This window comes from Aphelocoma coerulescens, chromosome 18, assembly GCF_041296385.1.
Source record: "Aphelocoma coerulescens isolate FSJ_1873_10779 chromosome 18, UR_Acoe_1.0, whole genome shotgun sequence".
Lineage (NCBI taxonomy): Eukaryota > Metazoa > Chordata > Aves > Passeriformes > Corvidae > Aphelocoma > Aphelocoma coerulescens.
In genome coordinates this window covers 4,190,826-4,204,939 of record NC_091031.1, presented here as the reverse complement: position 1 = coordinate 4,204,939, position 14,114 = coordinate 4,190,826, and the positions used below count along the sequence as shown (strand labels likewise).

Sequence of the window (14,114 nt, the reverse complement as noted above, 5' to 3'; positions counted from 1 at the left end):
TGTTGCAGCTCCTCCGTTTGTGTAATGCACAGAAAAATGCAGTACAGGCGCCGCATTGTCTCTGTCAGTACAAGTAATCCTTCAAAAGCCGATCACTCACTTATTGGCAGGACCTGCTCAAATCACATCTCAGAATCATCGAATGGTTTGGATTGGACGGGGATTTGGCAGGATTAGCCATGCTGTCAGTTTTTAAATACAGTTCTGCTTTTGAAATACTTTGTTAAAACAGGACATTTGTTAGCTTGGCCTTGTAGCTACCAGGTAGTTACAGAGTCACGATCACAGAATCGTTGGGGTTGGAAGGGACCTCTGGAGATCATCCAGTCCAACCCCCCTGCCAAAGTACAGTCACAGGGAGCAGGTGACAAAGGAACACATCCGGGTGGGCTTGGAATGTCTCCAGAGAGGGAGACTCCACAATCTCTCTTCTGTTGCTCTCCCGTGGGGAGCAGCTGTGACCTCCAACTGCAGCAGGGCCACTGCAAAGGGTTGGATGTGGCTGGTGGTTGGACTTGATGATCTTAAGAGGTCTTTTCCAACCTTAATGATTCTGTGATTCTCTTCTAACAGCTGGTGGACCTGTGGTGAGCTCGAGAGCCGTGGGAGTAACAGACACACACCCCGATGGATTGTCACTGCAGAGGGACCAGCCCCCCCGCCAGGTGCAGGTGTAGCTGAGGATAGTGATGGCTCAACATAATTCAGTCGGTTTTATTGTGTTCTCGGGGTGCCGGGCTCCCCCACATGCCATGGCCTCGCTGTCAACACCCAGCAACACAGGCACAGACAGCACAAGAACACTGTGCACGTTGGCCGGTCTCAGCGACACCAGCTTCTTGCCCAGTAACATTTAGTGAGGAAAACACAGTTTCTCTGTGACATTAAACACGAAGACGAGCAACAGTTTAGATTAGGAGGAAGCTCTTTGCTCTGAGAGTGCTGAGGCCCTGGCACAGGTGGTCCAGAGAAGCTGTGGCTGCCCCATCCCTTGAGTGTTCAAGATCAGGTTGGCCCGCACTTGGAGCAACCTAGTCTAGAGGACGATGTCCCTGCCCATGGCAGAGAAGTGAAACGAGATGAGCTTTAAGGTATCTCCCAACCCAATTCACTCCGTGACTCTCTTACTCTGTGACACACACAGGTCCTTCAGGCGAAGCACCGCCATCCCCGACTAGACAAAATGGCGGCGACGCCCTGAGGCTCCACGGCGCAGCCCGGTGGGGACGACCGGGAGCGCGTCACGTGGACGCCCCCCAACCCTGCTGGCGCGGTGTACTCTGGGAGTTCGGAGGCGGTAGCGGCGCCTGAGGGAGCGCAGCCGCCATTTTGTGCTTCTCACTTGGCGCTGGGCGGCCGCGTGGGCTCTGCAGCTCTGAGGGAGCGCTCGGCTCTCCTGCTCTGTAGGTCGGGGCGACGCTGCTATGGGCCGTAAGAAGAAGAAGCAGCTGAAGCCTTGGTGCTGGTATCCTTCTGTGTGGGACGCGGCGGGTGCGGAGAGATGGGGGGGGGGGAGGTCAGCGGCCTGGCGCGGTTGGGGCTCGGTCCCTGCGTGGTCCCGTTCCGTTTCGTCCTGAGATGGGGCTCAACCCTTCTTCCCCCGCCCGTTACGGTTTGTCTCGGTGCTTGGCCCTGTTCCGCCCCTGTACTCCTCGGGATGGGGCCCGGTCCGTGCCCTTCCTGTGCTCCCCACCCCCCGCGCGGCCTCAGGCCCGCTCCTGTCTTCCTCGCCGGGGCCGCGGCCTCCCGCCCGATTCCTAAAGCTGGGACAGTGGGAAATGGAGAATGGTCTTTATCCCCCGTGAGGGAGGATGTTAAAGGGAGAAAATCCTGCTACTAATAAATACATTTATTCACGGAGGGGGTATGGATGTGGTTAAAATAGAATATTTTGAATTTTTTTTTTCTTTGTGACGGGGGGAGCTTTCAATTTGTAATTGCTGCATCATAATCAGGTTTAATTTTTCAGGATCCAGAAATACTGGTGGATTTTCATTTGATCGCTCGTTCAGAAGATGCTCACTCTTCTGGAGTGATTACAAATTTACCTTTTATCTCTCTCTAATGTTTCTGTCCTCTAGAATTGTTTAAGAAAGAAATTTAGAAGGTGCTCCGAGGTATTTTAAAAGCATTTTGTCTTGAAAGGCATCTGTGCTTGTTTTAGATGTTAATATTTCACGTTTCGGTGAAAGCAAGGGATACATTGTGTTAGCAATGTTAACATTGTGTCAATAATAAAAGGCAAATACGTATTTGTCTCACCTAGGAAAATGTGTGAACCACAGAAAGGAAATGCAGTTTGCCTTTTCTGTTGCCTAGATGACTAAACAGTTCTTTGCTTAAAATATTTCTTTTTAAAAGCAGAGAATTCTTCATTGACTGCAGCAAATTATGCCATGTCAGAAAAATTGATAGCTGGATAACTGAAAGAGGAAGGGAATTTTAAACTAAAACCTTTGTTCTCTTTTATGATTGGTAGTTTCTAGTAATTGATTAAAGAGGCACTTCTGAGTAATTTGCGTAATTTCCCTTTTGCTGATTTGAAGTCTGTTTCTCCTTTAATGCTTTAGCAGCGTTCACACCCTTGAAGAGAAAAATGGGTAGAACTTGAAAACCATAAGTCAAACAATATGGAATCAAATGATGATTCTGATTGCATGCAGACACCTTCCCAGTTTTGTACCTGTGTAAAGAGGGATGTGCTGGACTGTGGGAGGGTGTTTGGTTTCAGACATGCATGAAATATTTATCACACTTTGAATGCTCAAAGATGCTTCATGTGCCTTTCTTTTGCTTCAGGAAAAATCACACTGGTGCTAATTATCTTAGTTCTATCTAGAAAATCACTTCTAGGATTAAATGTTTCCTTAACAGTCTTCAATAGGTATTGTAATAGGGATTTCGATGATGAAAAGATCCTTATACAGCATCAAAAAGCAAAGCACTTTAAATGCCATATATGTCATAAGAAACTGTATACAGGCCCTGGTTTAGCTATACACTGCATGCAGGTAAGGAGTTTTAGATTTACATGAACTTTTCTTTACAGTATGTAAAATTTAAATGAATAGTGACCTTGTAAAGGTGGGGGCTGGGGGCTTCCAGAGTCTTTAAAACTGGTGAGAAAAAGACAGCAATGGCCTGTTTGCAGCACAGCAGTCCTGCTGTGTCAGCAGTCAGATGGCCACTGTGCAGCAGAGATCTTTGCCGGAAGTTTTATAGGAGCAAAGGAATTGTGCTGTCTTGGTTTATGTAAGCTGGTTTTAGGGGTAATAGTAGCTACTAGAGATTAGGAAGCACAGATCAAGAAAATGCTTGGCCAGAGAGATTATTCCTATGAAGGATGTTCCTTTTCTGTTTTGAAACTGCCTGAAGAACGCTGAGAATTTGCCCTGAATTGTGGTCAGCAGGATTTGTTTGGTTTTTTTTTTTCTTTAGGTACATAAAGAGACAATAGATGCTGTTCCAAATGCTATTCCTGGAAGAACAGACATTGAACTGGAAATTTATGGGATGGAAGGCATTCCAGAAAAAGATATGGAGGAACGGAGGAGGTTACTTGAACAAAAAACTCAGGGTAAGGTGTAATGTGGCTGGTTGTTTTTTATTTCCCTCGTCAGCTCCTGACTCAGCTGTGGCATTCAGTGAGGGTGGGATTTAATGCATTCTCTGATGGCAGTTCCAGGCACGTCAGAGGCTGGGAGGGATTTTTCCTTTTCTATGCAGAAGTAGCTTTGGGCCAGAGCAGCTATAACAATTACCTAATGAATATGGGCATGGTGATCTGTTTTTGAGGGTAAGAGGAGGAAAGGCCAGAGGTAAAACTATCCTGATGATTCCCAAATGCTTTGGTTTTGTTGCTGTTTAAGTATACCTTTGGTTGAACTGCTTTGGTTTATGCTGGACAGCATGACATTGACATGAGGGTAGATCCCCCTGTGTGTTCAGGGTCATGGCAGTGTGAGTCATGTTCTATCCCTTTATTTGTGGCTATAGGTAGGCTCACACAGCATTCTTTCTTTGTATTTCTGTGACTTTGTGAGCACTGATAAGGTTTGAATTTTGCTATTGCTGTTCCACCTAGAATATGCCAGGTAAAGTTAATTTCACAGAATATAATTTGTGTTTATATGTGTTGTACTGTCTGCAGAGAGCCAGAAAAAGAAACAACAGGATGACTCTGATGAGTATGAAGATGATGAATCTGCAGCTTCAACTTCATTTCAACCCCAGCAAGTTCAGCCACAGCAGGGGTACATTCCCCCAATGGCACAGCCAGGTTTGCCTCCTGTGCCAGGTGCACCAGGAATGCCTCCAGGTGAGAGGGTGTGTTAGGTAGTTACTGAAAACCTCAGTAGAAACATGGAATGCTGCTTGTATACTGAGTAATAATCTGCCTTTTTAACATTGGGGTCACAGAATAGTTTTGGGAGGTGCAGATAAGCAGTTTCTTCGTTTTCCTCCCCCTGTTCTGTGCATGAGCACATCTTCCTTGGTGGACTAGATTTAGATACCTAATGCTGGCATGTAGATTGAAGACATGTGGTAGTTAAGACAAATAAGTGGTTCAAACAGAAGGCTACCAGTGGTGTGTGTTTGTGGTATTTATAACAGGATTTTGGAAACAGGGCAGAAAGGCTGCTGTGTATCTAGAGATTGCTAACACAGAACAGGCCATTCATACACAGGCCATAGATACAGTGAGGAAAGAATTTTGATCAGTGAGTGAAAAATGGTCTCTTCTTGTAATAAGATGTCTTCTTTGGAGACCACTGAGAAGATTCACGATCTTGCAGGGCTGAGAACAATCAATCAAAGTCAGATTTGCAGATAATATTTATATTGCATTGTTTGTAAGCAATATTGTTTCAAAACCCAATCTTTTAGATCTTCCTGTAAAGCATTTATCCAGTGTAAACTTACTAGATGACAATTGGTAGCAACTGTATGTTATCAGAGTTGTTGAAAATATATTTTTCTTTTAAGGTATACCACCATTAATGGCAGGTGTTCCACCTATGATGCCTGGAATGCCTCCAGTTATGCCTGGAATGCCACCTGGGTGAGTAGCAAAAAAGATTTAATATTATGTGTTCATACTGTGCGTTTTAAACTGTCACAAAAAAAGTAAAGCTAATTAAAAAAATGTACATAGGGATGGTGAACTCTGTAACCTAAATGTTAAGACTAACCAAAGAACTGGATGGCTGTAAACCAACATGTAAAATATGGCTAAACTGAGTTTATGTATAAAGTATGTTGCCTTTCTCCTGACTTAATAATTAAGTAGTAGTACATTAATATAAAATTTTGTTGTGTTGGTTTAGAGCCTTCTGTGAGCCACTGTTCCCTTGTGTAGTGCACATATGTTGTGCATCTGGTTGTCAGTCACCAACCTAACAGGAAAAAAAGTACTGAATAGTTTCTATTTTTCTTGTATTTTGGGCAAGAGATATTGGTTTTTGTTCTTGTTTGGGGTTGACACCCTACCCTATCACAATGTGTTTGGAAATTCACAGTTAGATTTTTGATTTTGTCATAAATTTTCACAGATTACATCAGCAGAGAAAATACATGCAGTCATTTTGTGGTGGAAACATGTAAGCATCTCATTAATGTAATTCTAGGTACATTCATTATGCCATTTTATGTCATGTTTTTGATAAGCTGGAAATTGTTTTACTGAAAACCTTTGAATATTGCCTAAGAATTTGGGGAAGGTGTCTAGCTAGGTTTTGATACTGTATTATATGTGAAGTTTTTATGCTTTTATCTAAATGAATATTACAAAACTGTATGTGAAATGCATTTTACAAAATATTAACCAAATAGGCCCTTAGAGACTTAAAGCCTCTCTTGAACCAGAGCTTGAACAGCTCCATGTGCTTCATCCTTTACAGTGCAGGACATACTGCAGGAACTCAGTCTAAACTTTAGAGTTCACTGGGGTGAAAAGTTCTTTTCTGAGACATAAATATTGAGTTGACAATCCTTGAATTTAAAAATTATATTGTAGCTGAACATGGTGTGGATGCTCATCAGGACTTAAGCTTTTCTGGGTGGAAACTCAACAGAATTTAATCAGATTGTCTGGCACTTAGTCCTCATTAAATTCCTTGTTAACTTCAGGTGCATGTTATGTCACCTGTAAAAACACAGATGAATTTGCCAAAACTTCACTGCAATTCCATTTAGGAGGAGAGGGTGGTGTTGCATTATGCTTTTTGTCTATTTTAATCTAAAATTTTGCGTACTTAACCTGATTAACTGTTGTTTAAAAATTACCAAAGAAGTAGGAGACAGGAAACAACTTTGGTTTTAGTGTGACACTAGTTCTAGCACTGTCTGCAGTTTCTCAGGCAGTCATTCTTCTGGGGCAGCAAGCAGTGAGCATCCAGCACTTGTTTTGGTGTCTGCTGGGTGGCAAGACTGACTTTGTCTTTTCCAACCAAAAAAGGGGTGATGGGTCTGTGTTCCCAGTCATTGCTGCTTCTGCAGTGGTTGTTCCCTGTGTAGCAGTGATAGATGACGTGAGAGCAGAAATTAGACTATCCAGAATGAGTTTTCACGTGATTTGATCTGAAAACAGCAGTAGTGAAGGTGTCTTGATTCCATCATACAAACAGAAACTGCTTCTTAGTGGGGTTTTGGTTTGCATGTGAGTGCTGCAGATCAGCTTACTTTGCTCACTAAAGTAGTAAGCATTCCTGTATTTTGTTTCCCTAATCGGTTTTTCAATGGTTGCAAAAAATTAAGCAAACTTAAGCTACACTTGTTTGTTCCCTGTAAAGGGCTCATACATATTCATCTAGGAAGAGAAACCAAACCTATTCTTAATATGGAGAAAAAGTATGTTGCAATGAGGACTTTTCATATTAAAAAATCAAAATCCCACTTTATCATTAGTGTATGGAGTGTTTACTGTAATTGAAACTCCAGAAGCGTTCTTGCCCTATGATCTCTGCTTTTGTCAATATTTTTTGGATAGTTCTACAGCTTTGGGTTTTCTGCCAGTTGGTCTTACTGTCAGAGAGGAGTAATATCAGATGAACAGCAATTGTAGTGTGACTGGATCTAGCTGGTTTTCCTATGTTCAGATGTCATGAGTGTACTGAGATCAGATTCTTGGAACACACTGTTGCAGCTAGTAGTCTTGAGAGAGATTTCGAGGGACACCAGTTCTGGAAATCTCATAATAGAGGAAGTGAGATCTTGAGAAAATAAAGTTCAAATAAAAAGTATTTGGGATTTTGGGTGTTGGGTTATGTTTTGGTTTTATTCTTGTGGAGTCATTTGGTTTGGAATTGCCTCTGTTGAGAGCTTCTTGAAATTATTTACCACTATTTTTTATCTAATACAGGCATGTGCCAGTTGTCTTAACAGTTTATCTTGAGTGCTCATACCAGTGCTCATTTTCTGTTTAATAGGATGATGCCGATGGGTGGAATGATGCCTCCTGGGCCAGGAATCCCACCTCTTATGCCTGGTATGCCACCAGGTAGGTCAGGGTTGTCGAACTCATACTATGGTGAGAGTTAAATTATATTTATTTATTTATTTCCACTTAAGATTTAGGATTTATGTAAAGAACATAGAGACTTATGCCACCACCCACCACCTTGATGTGGTTGGATTGCCACAGAAGCCACTCTTGTGCAGACTGGTTGATTTATGGCTTCTGATTAGAAATAATTTATACCATTGTTAAAAAAAATAGAATATAGTTTTTTGTTTTTATTGCACTTTCTCACATTGTTGTGTTGCTTGGTCTCTCTTCATCCCTTTTTTTAATGTCTGTGGCTGCAGCTGGGAAATAGTAATGATTGAAAATGTGGAAAGTGGGCAGTAATGTTGGTCGTTTACCCAGCTAATGAGCCTGCAGTGTGAATAAACTTAACTGAAATTTTGGTCTCTTACAATAGCTCGAGTTTCTTGAGCTTGTGCAGCTCTTAAGCAGCCCTAAGTTCCCTGGGTGTTCCACCTGACCAGCAGCTGTGTGGTAATGAACTGAGATTTGCTGGTTTGCTTGATGGAACCCATGGGAGCTGTTAACTTCCCACCTGACCCTCGTCTAGAGCTCCATGCACACAAAGTGCAGGTGTTGTGGTGACAACACACAATGTCCCAATCCACTTCACTGGTGACCCCAGCAAAGCTGGCAGTGTTTTGGTCACAGTTCTGGTACTGTTCAGAAATGGTTCAGAGTCTCTTTGATTTTGTAACTGTGTCATCCATGCTCTTGGCAGTGTAGGTGTGGTGTGTCAGAAACAGTTACTGCATTAATTGTAGTGGTTTATTGAAAGCATAAACTTCATTATTGAAGATTTAGTAGAAAACAATCCAGCATTGCTCTGAAGTGTTTGAGGTTACTGCCTGTGCATGGACATTGACTGGTGACTGCTGGTATTACCCTTTGTCATGTTTTATTTTACTGTTGCCTTAAAAACTTTGTTCTAAGGAACACTGGGAACAGGATTGTTGTAAGGAGTATTTGTGCTTCCTGGAGCCTGATCCGTTGCCCATTGTTTGTGGTTTGTAGGGATGCCCCCACCTGTTGGGCCTCGGCCTGGCATGCCTCCAATGACACAAGCACAGCCTGTTACAGCTCCGGGCATTCTGAACCGGCCTCCAGCTCCTGCTGCAACAGCACCGACCCCACAACCTCCAGTTACTAAACCACTCTTCCCAAGTGCGGGGCAGGTAAGGCATCCCAGAGCCTGGAATCTCTCATTATATTCTTCAAATTGTCACTTTGTCAATAGTGCCTATTTATTATTGAGGAGGCCCAAGAAATGACCAGTTAAGTTTTTTGCTTGGGTTGATGTTTAATTCAGTATAGTGCTCTAATAAATTTTAAAAGATTCTTTTGTTTGTCTTAAAACAGCTGTGGAACCAGACAGAAGTTCTGTAAGGACTGGGGAAGAAAGGAGTAGGCGAAACACTCTTTAATGCCTTTAGTTTGTTGTTTATAAGGGAACTTTGGGTGGGTAAAGAGATGTATTAGCTACAGGAATCTGATTGCATAGAACTCTATCTAAAATTTCCAAATTAAAAATCTTGACTTGTTCTCAGCTGTTCTCATAATGGGCTCTTTACTGATAAATGGATGAATTTGTTCTGTAGTCTTGTTAAACTGGTTGAACATTGCCTGAGCTAGGGTTTTTTACTTCAAAAAGTTTAGGAGTAAGTCAGTGTAGAGAAAAGTTCTTTTCAATGTTGTGGGGAGGGGAGTGGGGAATTGATAGTGGCTTGTGACCTCTTCCCTTTGAATGCACTTGTGTGTAGGTCCTGGAGTTTTTACTTGCTTTCAGGTATGTTGCAGGAGCCTTTGTAGTGTACTATTTGTGTTTTGGGCTTCTGCTGGGAAGATACATGTTTACAAAAATACATAAGAAAGGGCTTAGTGTAAGAAATCCTTTCATCTGGATACTGTCCACCCATTTGTTTGGAGACTTTTCACTGTTTCCTTTCTTTTATGCTACAGATGGGGACACCTGTCACAAGCTCAAGTGCAGCTTCCTCCAATTCAGAAAGTCTGTCAGCATCTTCTAACGCTCTGTTTCCTAGCACAGCACAAGTACGCAGGAGGTCACAGTTTAAAACAAATTGCTTTTCAACTTAACCCTTTGGACCGTTCTGTAAAATCTAAAATTGACTAAACATCTTCAGATAATTTCTGTTATATTCCTGATTATGTTTAGCTGGTAAAACTGCAGAGTCCTTGATTATGAGTTGCATCTTACCAGAAACAAGCATGTCAAAATGCTCGATTTTTCTTAGTGTGAAAGAATGAAATGTTATATCATGGTTCTAAAGGGTTAAAAGAGCATGAAAGCAGTTAAATGCATTTTAGTGGGCAGTGGTTAGCTTGATGCATGGTGAAGGCTTTTTAGTTTTCTGTTGTTTAATATGGCACATCATAATGTAGGGAATTTTTAATTTGCATTATGTGCAAAATGTTAACATTTTTTGTTTTGATGGGGAAGTTCAGATAATTGTAAATATGCAGTGACTAGAAACAAAAGCATTCTCTCATAACTAAGGTTTGCTTTGGAGATTGCTGTGTCTTTAGAGACAGCTTTGTAGAGTAGGAGAGATGAAATGTTGGAATCTGTAGTTCCATTGATTCTTCATTCACAAATAAGATTAGACATAGTGGACAGACATAGTACTTTGTGAAAATACTGCAATGTGTTAATAGAGAGAACGCTCTCTCAGAGCTTTCTTAAAAATTTGCTTTAAATATTTCTTAAATACCTAGTTTTAATGTGTACTAGCACTTTGAGCTGTACTCTAATCTAAGGGTTGCTAAAGTATGTTAATTTAGTGAAAGAATAATAAATTTATACTTAGAGGCTCCTAAAAAATAGTGGTTCAGGAAAGATTTACACACTTGCCAAATTCAGTATTTGAGATAAAATAGTGGGGTGGTTTTTTCTTTGCTGTTCCTTTGTTGTGGTGGCTTTTGACCAGCAAATTTTAGACTTTGTGTGTGTGTGTGTGTGTGTGTGTATGTGTACATACCGGGGTTTATTTTGCCTTGTTTTCAGTTGCTCTAGTATGCAATAAGGCTGAACTTTACTTTTGTCAAGCTTGTTATAGTTATGTATCTCACTGGAAGGTTTCAGAGGTCTAACAGACATCATTTAAGCTTTCTGATGCTTTGAGAAATATTGACCTGCCTCTGTGTTTCACAGGCTGCAGCAGCTGTGCCAGGGCCAGTTGGTACCGATTTCAAACCTTTGAGTTCTACACCTGCAACAACAACGGAACCCCCCAAACCAACATTCCCTGCTTATACACAGTCTACAGCCTCAACCACTAGCACGACAAACAGTACTGCAGCTAAACCAGCTACATCTATCACAAGTAAGCCTGCTACCCTCACAACAACCAGTGCAACCAGTAAGTTGATCCATCCAGATGAGGATATATCACTGGTAAGTTAAAATGTTTTCATTGTCTTACTCAAAAATGCGATTTGTGCTGATATGGCAGATTAGATGGAATTTCATCTGTGCTCTACATTGTGTGTATTTTAATAATGGTGTGAGTGCAAACTGTGCAGAACTAACATAACTGAGAGAACAACTTTGATTGTGAAGTGATGACTAGCATATTGCAGTTATCTTGCTCCAGTCTAAGCCTTAGTTTTGGTGGTGGTGGGAAATCTCTCAACCCAAAATACAATTTGGATTTTTACTTCATGTGACTTAAACTTGAAGTTAACTAGGTCTGGGTAATGAGTGTAGAACAAAAGACTGAACAGTTTGAAGTTGTTTTGATGTTCTTACAGCAGTTAGAAATACAGAGTTTATGGATAAAACAAAACGAACCCTAATTACAGTTCAGAGGTATTCAGATTTGTGTTCAGTTTTGTCTCAGCTTTTTAAGAGAAAAGGGCTTTATTCAGCTGGGAGAAGGGGAGAATTTGAGTTCCATGCGGAATGCTCCATTGGCCTGTATCAAGGCAGAAAGTCTGCAGAAAGGGGGGAAAATCCAAGTGCTACTGTGTAATGTTACTAGTAGCCTTTAAATTAGTAAGGTAGTTAAAATAGTTACTCAAATAGTACCTCAAATCTACTTTGTTGCACCTTATTTACTTTGCTTTTGGTGGGTTTTAACACAATGTGTGTTGTCCCTTCTGATTTTAGGAAGAGAGAAGGGCACAGTTGCCTAAATACCAGCGCAATCTTCCTCGACCAGGACAGGCTTCCCTGGGTAATCCACCAGTTGGACCAATTGGAGGTATGCTGCCACCACAGCCAGGAATTCCTCCACAACAACAAGGAATGAGACCTCCCATGCCACCTCATGGTAATCATAAGTTTCCCCAGCATTCTGTTTTTGAAAAGATTTGTGAAGTTGCCTATGCTGGCAGGGAGGGGTGAAGCTTTTCACAAAATGCACTTTCACTATTTAAAAAAAAAAAATAAAAATTATTCTTTGCATCTTAACTGTTCTGTTTATAGGTCAGTATGGTGCTCATCACCAGGGCATGCCAGGGTATCTTCCTGGAGCAATGCCTCCATACGGTCAGGGACCTCCGATGGTGCCCCCGTACCAGAGTGGACCTCCTCGTCCTCCGATGGGAATGAGACCGCCTGTAATGTCGCAAGGTGGCCGCTACTGATGCTCCTACTCACGCTCTAATAGGTTTGGAGATTAAACCTTTTCTCATCTTGTGCTGTTAATATAGCTGAGCTTCCATCAGTTAAGGCTTCATTGTGACTTTAAGAAAAATAAGTATCTTCCCACATGCAAGGAGCTATTGGACATTCTTATTTTACATGGGAAAAATTATTTGGAATAATAACAGGAACTTTTCCTGATGTTGCAATTTATACTGTATGGCTTCTTTTTCATGTTTCATCTAGGTTTTTAGAAGTGAAGTATAGTAAATATGGTTCGTTAAATTGTGAAGGCGCTGGAATTACATGAACATACCACCTTAAAGGCAAGTTCTGTAATGTTATGTTGCTATTTGTGAAATGATGCCTTCACAGCACTTTAAGTGCTGTTGGACTTCATGTCCCCAACATAGTTTGGTGAGGGCTGTAACTGTTCCCAACTACTTGTACATTAAAGTCTGAACTTGTAACAATATTTAATGTATTCAGAGTTCCTCCTGTTCCAGGGTTTAAGTAAACTGACCCACTAAGGTCATGTGACTTTTCTGTACTGTTATAAACTTCGTTGTAATAAAAGAGGAGAAAAATTTATATGCCTTTTTATTCGTGACCAGCTGTGGACAACTGCCTGAAAGGTTTGTACAGATGCATGCCATGGTAGCCATTGGTGTAATGAACACAATTATTGGTGCTGTTTTGATAAAGTCTGAATTCCTTGTTCTAAAAAGTCACTCCTTAGCTGTACGTCTGAGTAGACAAAGACCTGTACACTTATTAACTGACTCCTCAAAACTGAGGCCGCAGGAGGCACATCCTGACTCCTGGTTGTAACTTCTCTTAATGCATATGCTTCTTTATTTGTGCTTTCTTGTCCTCAATAACTTTTAAATGATTTCTAGTCCTGGCACTTGCTTGTAGGATGTGAAAGTGCTCCAAGATAAAGCCTAGTGCCAGGTGTGTCCCATTAGTTCACTCTGCAACTGACCCTTTTTATTGTGCAAATGGAGATTAATTTTAGGAGCCTTTTAGGTGAAGATTTCTAGAAGCTTAGGTGCATAGCACATGGGTGAGTGACTTCCAGTTGATGTATTGAAGTTGACCTGCAAAAGAGAAAGAGTAGCCTAACTCTCTTAATGCACAGAAGAGGCAAAGCCAGCAAGAGTAATATGTTATATGCTGTGTTTTTACTTTAAATGTTCAGAATTTCATGTTTTGACAGTCTCTAAAAGGTGAACCATTTGTAACCATCTGTTGTGTGCTATGATTAGATGTTGTCTGAGATTTCTTGAGCCATTCAATGAAAGTTTCTGGAGACCGTTTTATCAAATAGAGGTCTTCCCTCTATGAATTAGTCCTTTCTCTGTTTGTAAGAGTAGAGTGATAAGTTCCTGTTAAGGTTGTAATTCTCTTAATGTCTGATACCGTGTGTTCCTGTGTTATACCTCTGATGAGAATGTAGAGGGAGACTTTCTGGAGGGGAGGGAAGTGAGAGCTTCTCCCGCCTCTTCTTAAGGGGAAAAAAAAAAGTGGTGAATTTTTTCATTTGCAGGTCAACTTTAAATACATGTTCCAGCCTCAAGCCTTATCGGCAATTTAATTAATGGGGATATCGCTTCTTTAGGGTAGAGTAGAAAGATCATCAGCATTTTTGTGTCATTATGTTCATAGATGTTTTTGTAGATGGTGGAAGTTTTTCACTTAATTATAATACTGAGCATTATGGCTCTGTTTCTCAGAAGTCTTGGGGATTTTTAGCTGCACTAAAGTAGTTCATTTGGCTTTATTCTGTGCTGTCTCTTAAAAGTGCAAAAGCACAGTACAACTAAAATACTACATTGTCTCAGCTTCTGACCTGGGGTCATGGAATTTTTCAAAAGCACTAGAGCATCTAGTTTACATCTAGTTACAGCTGAATGGCCTTAGTTTAACCATTAAGAATTGCCAGGCACTTTTTTCTGAAGTGTTTAGCAGTTTTAAGACCAT

At 41.2% G+C, this 14,114-nt stretch overlaps 1 protein-coding gene across 8 annotated transcripts; it reads left to right on the top strand.

The window, feature by feature from the left end:
- The first annotated feature begins 1,287 nt into the window (after positions 1 to 1,287).
- ZNF207 (zinc finger protein 207) lies at positions 1,288 to 12,722 on the top strand. 8 transcript variants are annotated; one of them, XM_069032884.1, is made up of 13 exons: positions 1,288 to 1,465; positions 2,885 to 3,011; positions 3,439 to 3,577; positions 4,151 to 4,318; positions 4,987 to 5,062; positions 5,553 to 5,600; positions 7,428 to 7,528; positions 8,540 to 8,700; positions 9,485 to 9,577; positions 10,698 to 10,940; positions 11,655 to 11,817; positions 11,973 to 12,156; positions 12,378 to 12,722. In XM_069032884.1, the coding sequence occupies exons 1-12, from the start codon at positions 1,425 to 1,427 to the stop codon at positions 12,131 to 12,133; spliced, it is 1,521 nt and encodes a 506-aa protein (XP_068888985.1). In that variant the 5' UTR covers positions 1,288 to 1,424; the 3' UTR covers positions 12,134 to 12,156; positions 12,378 to 12,722. The 8 variants fall into 8 exon arrangements, with proteins under 8 accessions (XP_068888985.1, XP_068888984.1, XP_068888986.1 ...); XM_069032883.1 differs by having other exon boundaries at positions 1,289 to 1,465; positions 11,973 to 12,722; XM_069032885.1 differs by having other exon boundaries at positions 1,290 to 1,465; positions 7,428 to 7,498; positions 11,973 to 12,722.
- Positions 12,723 to 14,114: the final 1,392 nt, after the last annotated feature.